This window comes from Peromyscus maniculatus, chromosome 11 (assembly GCF_049852395.1).
Source record: "Peromyscus maniculatus bairdii isolate BWxNUB_F1_BW_parent chromosome 11, HU_Pman_BW_mat_3.1, whole genome shotgun sequence".
In the NCBI taxonomy this organism is placed as follows: Eukaryota; Metazoa; Chordata; class Mammalia; order Rodentia; family Cricetidae; genus Peromyscus; species Peromyscus maniculatus.
This window is the reverse complement of record NC_134862.1, coordinates 67,427,520-67,443,058: the sequence shown is the minus strand read 5'-3', so window position 1 is coordinate 67,443,058 and position 15,539 is coordinate 67,427,520. Positions and strand designations below refer to the sequence as shown.

Below are 15,539 nucleotides of genomic sequence, written 5' to 3'. Positions count from 1 at the left end.
TCTATAGTTACAAAAACAATACAATTGAATATCATGATAAACTGTACATTAAGAAATGATAGTGTCAGAGCACTCTAATGCACATAGAAAATACAATGTAGTCAATAAACTGGTGAATTTCCAAGAACCAAATGAGGGGCAGAGTGGAAGGAGAGCACAAGAAAGACTGGAATAGAAACTGTGCCAAGTAGGGACAATATCAGAGTTAGACACATGTAGGGAGCAGAAGAGTGGGACCACGGTCATCTGTGTACAGAATGCGAGTCTGAAGGTGGGACTGTGGCACAGGGGGTATCAGGGAATTATAAAGTGGGACATTAGATGTACTATCTATATGAAAGGCTGCTCATCTTTTGCTGGCTTCTCTAAATAAAATTTTAGTGGAACATAGCCACAGTCATTCATTTACCTATTATATTTACCTAGTATCTATGGATGCCTTTCCACTATAAGGGTCTATTAAGTAGTTGTAGAGACCAAGTGGCCTAGGATTGAAAATATTTACCACCTTGTCCTTTCAGAAAATACTTGTTAATCTGGGTCAACACAGCTAATACAGCTTGTCTAAGGGCAAGAGATAGATGAAAGGAAAACTAGGACCAGTGTCAAACACACTGGTGAGCAGCCTGCATGCTGAAAAACGCAGCAGGAGGAAGGCAGGAGGTGACAGAACTGAAGGGGTGAACTCCCAAAACTTGTTTGGGAAGGATAGCAGAATTGCGTGTGTGCCAAGGGATGTTTCTTTATTTCAGAGGCTTCCTTATATGCGGTGTTTACTAAAGATATATATATATATATATATATATATATATATATATATATATATATATATATATATATATATATATATATATATATATCTTCCTTTCCATTTCCCCTTCTTCCATCATCTCTTTCCTTCATTTTATTGAGTTAAGTCTAGTATGTAGCCACCTAGATAACACTGCATTTCCAGGTGTGGTATAGAAGTATAAAGGATGTGTTATCCTGAAAACATCTGCCCTTCCCCTTCCAGGAAATACATGCATCCTTTTGAACTGCCTTGCCATAGAAGAGTATTCTGGCCTACAGAATAGCAGAGAAATAGGACAGAAGGATCTTAGGCTTCTAAACAATTGAATAAAGCAGAAAATCCTGCCAAACTTAACCTCTGACCCTAGAACTGTCACCTGAGGGGCCATAAGCTTGCTTTTCTCTTCTGAGTTACTTTTATATAGACTCTCTTTTCTCCCAGAAAGCTAGCCTATCATGCACATTTAAAAATCTCACTTGAGAAGTAACTCTGTGTCTAGAATTTATATTCATATATTCACTTTATATTCAGTGAACTCTGGAGCCCATACATGGTCCTAATGCTGAGAATACATGCTATGGAAGATGCAATGGAGTGGCAAAGGAAGTTGCCATCCATCCCATGAGCATGGGATACATCTCAGAGGAGGCACATTTCACCATTTGGCATGATGTTCCACTAGATTATGCCCCAGGTCAGTGCTGGAATGAAAAAAAAAAAGCCACTCTGCTGGTCATAGTTTTGGTCCTGTGACAAATATACGAGAGAAACAAGTTGAAAAAGGACTTATTTCAGCCACAGTTTTAGAGGTTTAAGCACAAAATTCACTCCATCACTTTAGGACCATAGCAAGGCAGAAACATCATGGAGGAAAATATGGTGGGTGAAAGCTGTTCACCTCGTGTAAGCCAGGAATCAAAGACAAATAGTGTACGAGAAATGGCCAAAATATGGTCTTCAAATGCATATTCCCACCAAACCACTTCTTCCAACTAGACCCCACCTTTAACAGTTCCACACTCTCCTGAAAGTCCATCTAAATTCTGAACCCATCAGAAAAGTAAACCATTAATTAGGCCATAGCCCTCAAGTTCCATGATCCCACGAGCTTTTGAAAATACACTTACAGACACACTCAGGTGTGCTTTATTAATTTCCTAGGCCAATTTAAAAACCAAGATTCACCATATTAGTCAACCATGAAATACTAGAAAGGAGAAAAGGGGGAACACAGAAAAGAGTGGAAGAGAAAGTAAATTGGTGTAGCATGAATCTTAAAAGTTCTTATTAATAAAAACAAACCTGAGGCCAGTTATTGGGGTGAACTGGAAGATCAAAGAACCAGAACAAGCCACAGCTACCTCACCTCGCCGGATCCTCAGCTGGTCTTGTTTCCTCAGACTGGAGGCCTCTGAGTCCTCATCCAGAATGGCTCTCAGCTGAACTGCTGCTAGAAGCCTGAAAGCTTAACCAGCCAAATGCTTCTAGTTCCTGGTCCTCACACCTTATATACCTTTCTGCTTTCTACCACCACTCCTTGGGATTAAAGGCTCGTTTTCTGGGATTAAAGGCGTGTGTCACCATGCCTGGCCATTTCCAATGTGGCCTTGAACTCATAGAGATCCAGAAGGATTTCTACCTCTGGAGTGCTAGAATTAAAGGTGTGAGTGCCACCATTTTCTAGCCTTTGTATCTAGTGGCTGTTCTGTCTCTGACCCCAGATAAGTTTATTAGGGTGCACAAGATTTTGGGGAAAACAATACCACCACAAATGGGTTAAAGAATGAGTCAAAGGGAATTTAAATGTATAGAAAAAGTAGCTCTCCAGGGGAAAGCAGGCAATCCAAAGCCAGAGTCAGGACCACAGACAGTGTGCAGACTTTCAGTGTACCAGAAGATGCTATGTGCAAAGAGGTTATAGTGAAAATAGAGTCACCAGGAAACCAGATAAGGTGTCAAACATACCTCAGTCTAGAAGCAGTTAAAAACAAATTTCACTAGATACTGCTAGGGTGTACATGTTTAATCTCATGTCCCTTCAACTATGTGTTGTCACTTTAAACATGGGCACCAAAGTATGTATCTATTTACATCCTTTGACCTACTTTTGGACTTGCCCTTTCTACTGCTTGCTTCTTAAGCTACAGCTAATAATTTCTCATCCAAACCAAGAAGTGCTATGACCCATTCATATATCCCAGCATCCTTTGGCTTAGACCTCTTACTTACATGTTCATTATCTCACCAACAAAGTCACTAATTCACAATTTGGTCATTATAATCATCCTATCACCAGGCGGTGATTTAGGCACCATAGATCATTTCAATGCTGTTTAAATTGTTCTAGAAAAAAGAAGCAATTACTTTTATGGAGCAAATGTAAAATTGATACTAAATTCTGACAAAGGCTACACAGTCAGAAAACCTAAGAATAGCTTCACTTAGAAATAGTGGTGCGATGTACTCTCCATGAAATATTATCAAACAAAATCCAATTTCATATTCAAGGAACAATTAATTACTACCAGGTGAAGACTGTTTTAGAAATGCAAAAGCAGTTCAAAATGAGGAAATCTATGTATATAATTCACTTTTCAAATAAATATAAGGGGAAAAATCCTATCATTAGCTCTATAAATACTAAAAAAAATTTAATTATAAAAACAATATTTATGAAGGGAGAAACAATCAATTCTTCTGTAATATGCTAATTTTTATTCAATTTAACCTAATTTCAGAATCAGACCTAAATACATTATCAAATGAGTACATAGTAAAGGTGGCATCTCCAATCAGAGGGAAATCTGTGGTTGTTTAAGGAATGGTACAGACATCTGAGTAACAATAGGGAATAATTTACATGGCCCATCCAAACAAGGCTATCTGTCTTACTACATACCAGAATAAGCTCAATATCCACTTAAATATTTAAATGTAAGGAAAAACCATTATATATTAAAAGAAAACTTATGAATCATTTTATAATCTTAACATACAGAAAACGTTCTCAGCTAAGACATGGAAAAAGAATAGACTCCAAAAGAAATAATTATTGCCTTTAATTTTATAAATTTCAAATCTTTCTGAAAACCCAGCAACAAAATGAACAAATAAGATCTGCAACGGTGGTGCACATTTATCAATCCAGAACTTGGTAGGTAAAGGCCAGCCTAGGCTATATGAGATCTCCAGAAAAGCAAACAAACAAAATGAATATAATCAAAGGCAAAATATGCAACATCCTGTAAAATGTTTATAATTCACATTATAGACAAAGCAGCGTTCTACCAAGTATCTGAATACTAACAACATACAAAACAGACTAGCAATGGGATGCCAGTCTAGTGGACTGACAACTATTTCAGAACTATGGACAGAACTAAGGACAACTGGAGAGGGGGCATGTATAGAAACCACATATTGATAAGGAGAGTACAGACTGGTATAAACCACTCAAGTGCAAACTTGCTAAATACTTATCATCTTTACGAACCAGACATACAAGTTTCCCCAAAAGTGCTTAAGAAAATATGCACAAAGATGATAATTGCAACATTGTATCCAGTGGTGGGCAATAGGAGGTAACCTGGGTGTCAGCCATTTAAGAAGCTGGTAAAATGCGGTCAATATCCACAATGGAGTGTTCTACAGCATTTGTAATCCTTTGAACAATGGTGCCAGTGTTCTGTACATGCACTGCTAGATATGGTAGCTTGTATATGTATTAGCCTGATTGAGAGTTAACTAGTTAAAAGTTAAAATTTAGTCGCTGTATTGTGCCACCTGTATTTGAAGTTCTTAAGAGGTACATGCTATTAGGAATTACCAAACTGGAGAAGGCATATATAAAAAAAAAAAGTAGCATTATTTCAGAAGATACTAATTAGACCAAAGTGGTCTATAATCATCCATCACAGCACAACTAAATCTTAATAAACCTAGTGCTGAGTACATAAAAGAAAGAGGAGTGGTCAAGCACACCCATAGTCCAAGATCTTATGAGGTAGATGCAGGAGTATAAGAAGTTCAAGACCTAGCATAGAACCTTGATAGTAAGTGCTTAGCTGATACCAGATGTTATTAATCTGGTTACTTGGTCTGTATGTTCATACACCCACCCAGAGGTCTATAACCATAAAGCAATTCAGGGAGAAGACATAGATATGAGATGTAATGCTGATCTACTGTTATTGACTAGGTCTGGGCAAATGACTCTTCTCTGTTAGCTTATTTAATTCATCTTATAATCCTATGACAATAGATACACTCTCTACAGATGACATATAAATTCTAAACAGATGACAACTCAGAAAGTACCTCTGTGCTATCTGATGGAGGAGCTAGTGTCAGTCACTTTCGGATATAAATGTGGGATGTAGATCTGCAGATGTGGGTCTAATTCTACCTGCAAATCTTACTAACTCTGTGATCTCAGGTCATTCTCATTTCGTCTTCCTCTTGCAAGAATTGTATAATAAACAAAACAACCTACCAAAGTGACACAAACATTAACTGAAATATTAAGACAAGTGGAAGTTCAGAGAAATGCAGAGACAGTGATCTGTGACCTTAGCCACTGAGAAGTAACACCTGTATTGACCTGTGAATCTGTGTCTCGTTATAGCACTGATGGTGTTGTTAACCCATCCTTGGTCACTCCTGGAGAGTGAGCTGTGGGGTAGTTGTTCCTCCAACTCTATTGATTGTGTGTGCTCTCTGCTTCTGGAGTCAAAGATAAACTTACATCAGACACATAGAAATGCCATGTGATTTCTAAAGCCAAGCAAGTATGCTTTTGTATTAACATTATTATATTAAATGTGTATTTAATTAAAGGAATAAGAAGTAAAAATATTAAAAAAAAGAAATTCAAGACCATCCCAAGCTACATGGGTCTCATTCTATAAATAAATAGATAAATAAATAAAAATGTATGTGATAGTTGTGAGACAGCAAAGTGACTTGACAGATAGAAGTGCTTGCACACAGACTTGAGGAGCTGAATCAAAACCCTTGATCCCACAAGGTGTTCAGAGCCATCTTCTTGACAAGCTGAAGACATTTTTTAAAAAAGAGACACTCAATGTCTGTTCATTAAGATGTCTAGCATATATAGACTTGTTCCTTTGGCCACTTTGTCCAGATTGTACAAATCTACAAGGAGGAGGCTGTTACAAGGTAGACATCAAGGGAATGGGTGCCATTAAAAAAAAAAATAAAAGCCCACAAATGTTTCCTGGCAAAACTGGGAGATAATAGTATTGCCTGATTGGCCCTATTGTAAGCACACAGGATCAGGGCAAGAATCCTGGCAGGATAATAAATGTGTGTGTCAAACATATCAACACCTCTAGGAGTCAAGATAACTTCCTGAACATGCAAAGAAAAATTATGAGACAAAGAAAGACACGGAAGACAAACACACCTGGATTTGACCGAAGAGCCTGTCTTTTCCACCCAGAGTCTGGGAGTAAGGAAGTAAGGATGTGAAGAAGGAAGGTTGAGATATTTTGTAGGATAGCCAAATTAATCTGTATAGCCCCATAACCATGGATATATTATCACATAAGGGTACATGAGAGGCACCAACACATTTACAATTAACAAAACATGTAACATTAGAGTGCAAAGAGCCAACTCTAATGGCAGAAAATTAAAATAAAAGAAATCATCTAGGATGTTTGAGGTCCCTAAGATAGGCTGAAGAATGTGACAAAAAATGCTAACTCTAATAGAGATATGTGAGCAGTCTCACCAAAGGCAGCAAGGGGTAAGTGCTGACCCACGCAAATTTGGAAATGAGTAGTGTTTATGACTAAAGCGAAAGAAACTGTACCCAAAGCTGAACTCTAGCTGCTAAAGTCATTTCCCACAGGGGTGTGGACAAGCAAGTTCTAATGACTGCTATAAACTGCACACTGGAATTGAAATTTTGAATAACTGGATGGCAGATGATCAGGGCCAGGTTTCTCATTGTTGAAGTGAGATAATCAGGAGGGTTAGTATAGAACGACTCACTAATGCATTAATAATATGGAGAGTGGAATAGAGTTAGAGTCCTCAGTGCTAACTGATGCTTAGCTTAATATACCTACAGATGCAGAAACACTAGGAATACATGAATGTGTGAGTCAGCATACACATTTTGTTCCTTTGTTCTGACAGTTGCAAAGTAAAAGCAACAATACTTACTCAATGCATAAAATAATTCCTGGTGCCTAGATCTTGGTTTCTAACACCATTTTCCAACAAGGAACTGATGCACAGAACTATTTCAGGTAGGAGCGTGTAACATGTGGATAAATAAACCTAGAAGAACTTACATAGACTAAAAGTGAGAAACTTCAAAACACAGCTCCACAATAATAGGAGCAGGTGAAATACACAGGAGCCTACTGAAAGAGCTCCTATTAGGCAAAGCTAGAACAAGCAACTGGAGCAATAAAATCAATACAACAATATTGAATTAAAACCCCTAATATATTTGCCGGCCAGTGGTGGTGCATGCCTTTAATCTCAGCACTCGGGAGGCAGAGCCAGGCAGATCTCTGAGTTCAAGGCCAGCCTGGTCTATAGAATGAGATCCAGGACAGGCACCAAAACTACACAGAAAAACCCTGTCTCAAAAAACAAAACAAAACAAAAAACCCTCAAATATAAAATAAATTTTATTTCCTAGTGTACAAAAGACATATTTATGAGTGCACTTGTTATGAGTGAATAATTAAATAAATAAACAGAAAATACGATTCTCTCACAGAGGATGATTTTAAATAATTTATACAGACACCAAGCCTATAAAATAAGTGGACCGTGGGTATCTTAGTGTCGTCTGTGAGCAATGTATTCTGCTGGTATAGAGTATGGAATGGGGAGAAAAGTGAACCTCTGCAGAGGAGACTTCACAGCCCAACCTCATTAGTTAGTCACAATCAACAGTATCTGTGAGCAGCCAGGTTGATATTGTACAACAAAAATGACAAGATATACCTTCATCCTCAAACCCCACATCTCTTCTAATTACTGAGGAAAGACCAGACCAATCCCAATGGGAGAACATTTTACAAACAGCGGCGCAATATTCTTCAAACTGTCAAGGTCATTAAGAACAAATCTGAGAACGTATCATCGGCAAGAGAAGCCTGAGGAAACAGGACAACTAAATGCAATGTAATGCCATGGATGGGCCCGTGAGCGGAAAGGCAAAAGCTGGTTCTTCAACTGTGACAAAAACACCATACTAACGTAAAGGGTAACGGGAGGAGGGCTTGAGTGTTGATGAATCTAAAAGTGTTCTAAACAATGAAACATGTTTTTCAAAACTAAACAACAACAAAGACCCAAATCAAGTCCTGTCATCATCTTCAAACTCCCCTTTCTTCTTCCCCTTCTCATTAAGACATTTTCTATTAGAGGTGACTCCATTCTTCCCTTTGTCTTTTGTGTCCTTTCTTTGCATAAACATTTGGCCACATCTGTACCTGTCCCTACACAGGGTGGCTAGATCACGTCATACTAGGTGGAGGTGTCACCATGTTTATTTTTGGTCTTCTATTCATGACGTGTCCATGGTTGCTACTACCAACAGCATTGTTACAAATATTCCTGTGTATACACTGAAGACTTTCTTTGTTGTGTGATACATAGCTAGAAGTGAAATGGCTGGATCTTTGGGTCGGCACATTTTCAATGCCGCTTTTACAAAAGTTATGGTGTCAATTCAGATTTCCAGCAGCAACCACTTAATTTTTCTGAGTCTTCTTCTTTTAAAAGAAACCTCATGAAGGTCCATGGAGATATTTTGATTTTCTTATAAGTTTTAAAGTACATCAGATTTGTAATAAAAGTAATATGGTGGTAGATGTCATTGCATTGGAAATTGTCATAAGCTAACTTGTCCTGGGTGACTAACTTGCTTAAAATAGAGCTTCGCTACAGTCTGTGGCCATCTATCTGAATGTGTTATAAAAGTGAAGAAATTAAGATTTGACATGTCTGCTGAAAATGTGCCAAATTCTGTCCTCATAAAATGGCATTTATCTGAGAAATTCCTAGCCATTTAAGTTTAATTATATTTAAAGCTAGGAAAGGGAGGGTGGAATCAAAGAAAAAAAGGAGGAAGTAAGGGAGGGAGTGTGTGTGTGTACATGCATATGGATGTGTATGTGGGTATGTGTGTACATGCATATGGATGTGTATGTGGGTGTGTACATGCATATGGATGTGTGAGTGTGTGTGTGTGTGTGTGTGTGTGTGTGTGTGTGTACATGCATATGGATGTATGTCTTTGCTCTATAAAACAAGACCTCAATCTTCCCTCCAAAGAGGAATAAAGAAATTAAGCTGGTATTTATTTTTCTTTCATGAGCTCCAATGTCTTGAATTTAAGCTGTATCAGCACATCTTGAAGAACACTTGAAGCATCGTAAAATTCATCATTCCTGCATTCAAAACTCCTTTGATGTAAAAATCTACATTTCTGTGGAGAAACAGTAAATAATAAACCTCTCAATGCTATAAATTAGCACACTCTGCTTGTATGTGTTGTTTAAGTGCTGAAAACTCCAGCTTAAAATTGCCATCATTCATCCCACCATGTCTCAGATGAGGTCGCTACTCTGTTTAAATGTGTTCACTGTTAACCTAAAGTTCATTGTATAGAAGAGCAAGAGAAATACAGGAAATACATTTTAAAGATCCCTTTTAAATGGAAGATGGAGATATCTGTGAAATGAAGTTGGGGATGTTGAAGTACTTCAATTGTTTCATGTTAGCTCAAAGCCCACCTGTAAGGAAAAAATACTGTTCAGTGTTGTATATGAAGCCAGGTGCTCACTACAGGAGAGCTCACTGGGCTCTGACAGTGAATTCTAAGCACAAGACCATATAACAAAAATCAGAAGGTTCCTACAGGAGCCACACACAGTGTTTCTGCATGGCCTCATTGTCCCCTCCCCCTCATATTCTCAGTTTGCATTTCTAGGGAGGGCACCACTCAGAATATTGAACATATTATTATCATCATCATCACCCAGCAGGTTCATCATGCCTCTGGATGCCATAAAATACCTCCAAGTAGTAAAGGAACAGGAATATGAATAAGAATTCCCAAATCTTTCATAGCCAAATAAAACTTCTAGGGTGTTTCTTGATGGAGTTCACCTTCAGCATTAAGCCTTGTGTGAGGAAACACTAAATGGATAAAGCTGTTCAAGAGACATTTACACACAAAGGATTTCTCTGTATAAAGCAGGTGAGTATATTTTCTCTATTCTATTCATTGCCAGAAAGCCATTATCTAACTGTATAAAAGGACAGATCTTGAAAAAATATTAAAGCATACAGCAAAAGGCATAGAGAAAAACCTAAATGTCATACCTGTCCTAAGTTTAAGTGACAAATCAATTCATTATTAACAATGAGACCTTGAGCAATTTATTTATCTCCAATGATCTTCACTCTTCTCTGTTGTTGGAAATGGCGGCAAGCCAGAGGCTGATATCAGATCTGCCTTCATAGCCTGTTCTTTTAACTACCACACTGGACTGCTCCAGTCACTTCTGGCAGCATCTTGTATGTGGGCCCTTGCTATACCTCTACAGGTTAACTAATTTATCCTTAGGTGCACTTTCTTCCATTAAACCCACAGCAGCTAATGCAAAACACTGAGGTGTAAGGATAAGCTGTCTCTTCACTGAGGTCTATATATACAAAGGCTCAAGAGTTATGTTTGAAGCAGAAGAACACCCTCTTCAGATGCTATTGGGAATGATAAACACATCCCATTCACAGCACAGAAAAGCTGGATGTACCTCTTCACATTAACTCTACCCCAAGATCAAATATGCCCCCAAAGCAGGAATATCTGCCATTGTGAAAGCAAAGAAAAGAATTTTAGTTGAGATATTAATTTAGTAAACCTTTGAATTCTCCCAAGAGGATAATATGGCTTATATACCCAAATATTTTCAGTTATAAATTACAGTTGCTTTGCAATTCTTTGAAAATTTTCACAACACACCTGAAAGCAGAGGTGTAGATTATCTGGCTTGGAGTTGCCTGACAAGTACCATAGAGAAGACAATCATTCACAATGAATTTCATATTTGTGGAAAGGCAGGAAAGCTAGAGATGACAGGACCAGAATATAAACTTTCCAATTCAAAGCTTTGGATAGCCAAAGAAGTCATAACTTAAAGTGCCATCTTACCCTTGTCTCACAGTCTGTAATTTCCACCTCACAGAACAGAACAGGAGACAAGGATTCCTTCTACCCTACCTCATGAGAGTATCTTACAAGTAAAATGGACAGGAATGATAGCTGAGATAGTCTCTGGAGCCACATGTCACTTGTCACTGCTCTCTGTGTCTAGTCAGCTCTCCCTGCCTGACGTGGAGAGCCTTGACCTACTCTCCAGAACCACACGAAGTTCCCACCATTTCCATATTGAGGGTCCGCTCTAGTCAAGATAGGCTAATCTCCATACATAGCCAGGCCATCCCTATATCCATGTATTCACAGTCACCATTATCATCTTAATCTTTCCACATGACCTCAAATACCTCCAGTTCTCCTAGACAAAGCCAAGTCAAATAAACCTTTTATTTCATTTATATATATATTTAGATAGATAGATAGATAGATTGATAGGTAGGTAGATAGATGGGTGGGTGGGTGGGTAGGTAGATAGATAGATAGATAGATAGATAGATAGATAGATAGATAGATAGATAGATAGAGTCCTTCTAGTCTTTGCAAACAGAAAAAAGAGTGTTCCAGATGACAGTGGTCTGTGGAGGTGTTAGGGAAGGCTTCACAAAAAGGTAACATGGGTGTAACATTCATACAACTGAACAGCTGTGGGCAAGGGAAGGATAAAGAGCCCTCTAGGGAGAAGGAGGCATGTGAAAAATTTTAAAAGAATCCTGAAAACTGCAGCTGATTTGAAAGGATAAGGGGCTTGAAAAGTTGGCAGCAAGATCACTTTTTGAAGACCCTTGCTTAGAATGAGAAAAGTCTTACTTGATCTTCAGAGCAAAAGAAAGCCAACATTTGTTTTTGTTATTTATTCTCAGTTTTTTTTCCTGGAGTGATAGGACCTGATTTTGGCCAAGGCACTGCTAAGTCTGTGCTCCATGGAGTCTGCTCATCTCACAGAAGCATCCCTTTCCTCAGCACTCCTGTTTGTCAACACCCAAACACACAAGTATCTGTGTCCCTGTTGACTAGAAAGCACCTGGGCCAGGCATGTTTTAGTTAACTTCTGTGTCCTGATAGTAGCAAAGAAATATGAGCTTCATAAATTCCCAGAACTACTGACTGGTAGCTGGTTTGCTTCCAGAGAAGTGTGAGAGGAGATCTAACACAGATTATTACATCCCTCACTATGAGTCTTGAGTTGTAGCACTCAGGACCACAAAAGTTAACTTTAAGAACAAGTATCCTTCAGTCTGTCCCCCATGAATTTGGACTCCTCTCCCTTTCTGCTCACTTATATGCTGCTCCTTTGAGAATTCCAGGCCAAAAGGGACAGACACTAGCAAATCACTGTTCCTGAGCATATTTTGGTGACTGAGAGATTGGAGAACAATCATGCACTTTCTGAATCTGAAGTGAAAGTACCCGTGCCTCTGTGCAAATGCCTTAGTGCAGTAGGTTACCATAGCAACCCCAACAGGGTGCTGCAGTGGGCAGTTTTGTACAAAGGCACAGAAAACCCATTCTTGAACATCTGAGCTTTGGACATCTAGCTCATATAGGTATACCACAGTATATGGTCCTGCCTTGAGATTCTTCAAAAAGAAAAGTGGAGTTCTCAGAACCTGCTAGCCCAACTCCCCTTTTTATCCACATATGTCCACCTTTATGCACAGTAAACACTGCATGCAGAACCCCAAACAGCCTCTTTAGAAACATATAATTCTCCACATTCATTCTTACAAAGCATGATGAACAGATTGTATTTGCACATCAGCATGACTTCAACATGTACTTTACATCCATTGAATAACTCAACAAATTGTATGTTGTAATGAGTAGCACAGCCACACTGTTCCTATATCTAGCCAGCCCCCAGTCTTTATTATGTTATTGGTATTTTTCCTGCAAAAAATAAAATAATCCATTCAAGTGTGTAGGTTGGCTTCAATGGGTTTAACTGAGTTGCACGCCAGGAACTCTAAATGAACTTTTCATAGGACCAGGCAATTTTTAAAATTACTTTTCCATTGTAGTTCAGGAACGGGGTTTACTCACTTCTCCCTAAATGTTCTCGGTATAAAGGTGAATCTTTGTGAAAGAAGACCAGGGAAAGAGGTTATAATTTCACCTGTGGCTTCAACCTACACATGGCCAGCAGGGAACTACATTCATGTAAAGTGAACTTGAGTTTGTAGGATGTTAAGTAAATGTAGTAGTATCCTGGTCTCTCTCTCTCTCTCTCTCTCTCTCTCTCTCTCTCTCTCTCTCTCTCTCTCTCTCTCTCAACCTAGAGACTGAATTCTGGTTATCCTTAACTTCTCTCCTGAACAGAATCAGAATATGTGAAGCATGTTGTAAGACTATGTCCATTGTCTTTTGGAGAAATAGACTGCACAGTTGGGTGTGGGCAATATGGAGAGACGTGGAGCTTCAGATGAAGAAGTAGAGAGATGTTACAAGATTCTGGTAATGAAAACAAAAAGAGAAGAGTCAAAGTGGCATAAGATTCATTATCTGAAGGAATTTTGTGACTGCTGGACAATTATGAGAAAGGGATCAGAGAGATGCAAACAAAGGGCAGAAAAGCCTCTTGCCCAGGGAGGCCATTCTGTGTGCATGAATGTCTACACCTACCCAAGGAAGTTTAGAGAGCCGAGGAGAGCAATTGCAATAGGTGAGCTACACAGTTGGGCCATTTCCTTAAACAAGAGACTTTAAATCATCATAGGGATGTGGAGGTACCTGGATAAGGAGGTGGTTAGCTTTAGGCATGGAGGTACAACTTCCCAAGATGAACTCCAGTCACACAAGAAACTTGTTTGGAAGGAAGGGTGTCAGAGCTCTGGTGACAAATAGAAGGCTTTGGAAGAGTGATGATCAGCTCTTACAGTGAGACATGCACATGCTGGCAAGGTGACCACAGAATTCCTGTTCCTAAGGCCTGAGGATGGCGGTGGGTGGGCATGGGTGCCCAAATATGTGAAGCAAAGAGCTAAGCATGTGGCATGCAAGCAGGGAGAGAGGCCTATAAGAGTTTGGCTGGAAATTGACTCTGTTCAGATGTGTTCATGAATGAAAACTCCCAGCTCAAGGCTAAGGAAGGTTTCAGAGACACTCCAGCAACCTGTTCCTTAGGGGCAAGGCAGCTGAGAAGGGGGGTCGGGTCCCTAGATTGATTGGATTTGGGAGGACATCAGGTGCACTAAAGCCAAAGTGCCGGCCTGGCCTGCAAGTGGGTGTGGAGAGAGGTCCAGCAGTGGGGCGGATCCAGGGAGATAGTGTGGGGGAGGGGAGGTGGCGGCCGCAAGTGGATGTGTGGAGCGGGCCGAGTGGGGGGTGGGGGCACCCGTCCAGCGCCTCCTCCGGCCTCTACGACCTCTCCAGGGACTCACCCAGCACGAAGTAGGGTAGCTCCGTGTTCTCTAGGTCGTCCACCACGACCATTTCTCCCGGGAAGTCATTGCGCACTGAGAAGAGGAGCTTGGGTTCGGAGGCCGAGGGACTGTGCATGATGCTCAGGTCGTTCTCGCGCAGGAAGGGCAGCGCCGACACTGTGATGCTCTTGAGCTTGCACTCCAGCTCCTTGGATTGATCCACGTCGCCGGCAGCTGTGGCCAGCACCGCAGCGGGCCCCCAACAGCAGGCGAACAGGGCGCAGAGCCCGGCTAAAGCCATCTTGAGCCCTGGCCGCCTTCCTCCCAGCGCTGCTATGGTGGGGGAGGCAGCGAGCAGGGAGGGAGCAGCGAGCAAGCTAGGGAGGCGGGGGAGGTTGGGGAGGGGACACAGAGCTCGAGAGCCCTGGTCCCCGAAATGAGATGCTTCTCAGAGAGCCCTAGGTTCTGCGCTGAGGTCTGGAGATCCCAGCTCTTTGTTTCCCGGAGCTGCTTATCTGGGGAGGGGAAAGGGGGGGGGGACGAGAAAAAGGGAAGGAAGGATGTTGGGAGGAAAGAGGAAGAGGGCTGGGGATTCTAGGGAATCAGGTCAGCCCCCAGCTGGCTGATGATGCTCCTGCCTCTCCCTCCTTTCCATCCCCCAGGCTCTTAGTTATTAACTACCTGCTCTGCATTTTTTAGAACTGCGTCTTTGTAATGCAAAAATATCTCCTGTGGCAGCATCATCTAAATGGCTCTGGAAAAGGCATACACTGGCACACACCTTAAAGAGCTCTTCTTCAAAGCAGGTGGAGAGAGGCGATCGGTGTCATTCTAGATAAAAATGTACATCGTCTTTTTGGGTTTTGTGCATGTGGCTTTTCTTCTTCTTCTTCTTCTTCTTCTTCTTCTTCTTCTTCTTCTTCTTCTTCTTCTTCTTCTTCTTCTTCCTCCTCCTCCTCCTCCTCCTCCTCCTCCTCCTCCTCCTCCTCCTCCTCTTCTTTTTCTTCTTCCTTGATAAAACAACTTCTTAGTTGGATTTGTCTGTTGGATTAAGAAGGTGTTGAGAAAAATGCACATGTATACATTTTGACCCAATATGGACTCTACAGAAAATTTAAAGATAACGTTTGCAATATTGATATAGATAGAGCAATTGAAAAAAGATGAACAA

At 40.3% G+C, this 15,539-nt stretch overlaps 1 protein-coding gene across 2 annotated transcripts in view; it reads right to left on the bottom strand.

Moving 5' to 3' along the window:
- Nucleotides 1–15,310, bottom strand: part of Astn1 (astrotactin 1) — a 340,652-nt gene extending 325,342 nt beyond the window's left edge. Inside the window, exon 1 of one of the 2 annotated variants that reach the window (XM_042258386.2) lies at nt 14,387–15,310. In XM_042258386.2, the coding sequence (XP_042114320.1) occupies nt 14,387–14,669 (283 nt within the window). In that variant the 5' untranslated portion in view covers nt 14,670–15,310. The remainder of the gene's footprint in view (nt 1–14,386) is intronic. The other variant, XM_042258385.2, reaches the window with a different exon arrangement.
- Between the last annotated feature and the right edge of the window lie 229 nt (nt 15,311–15,539).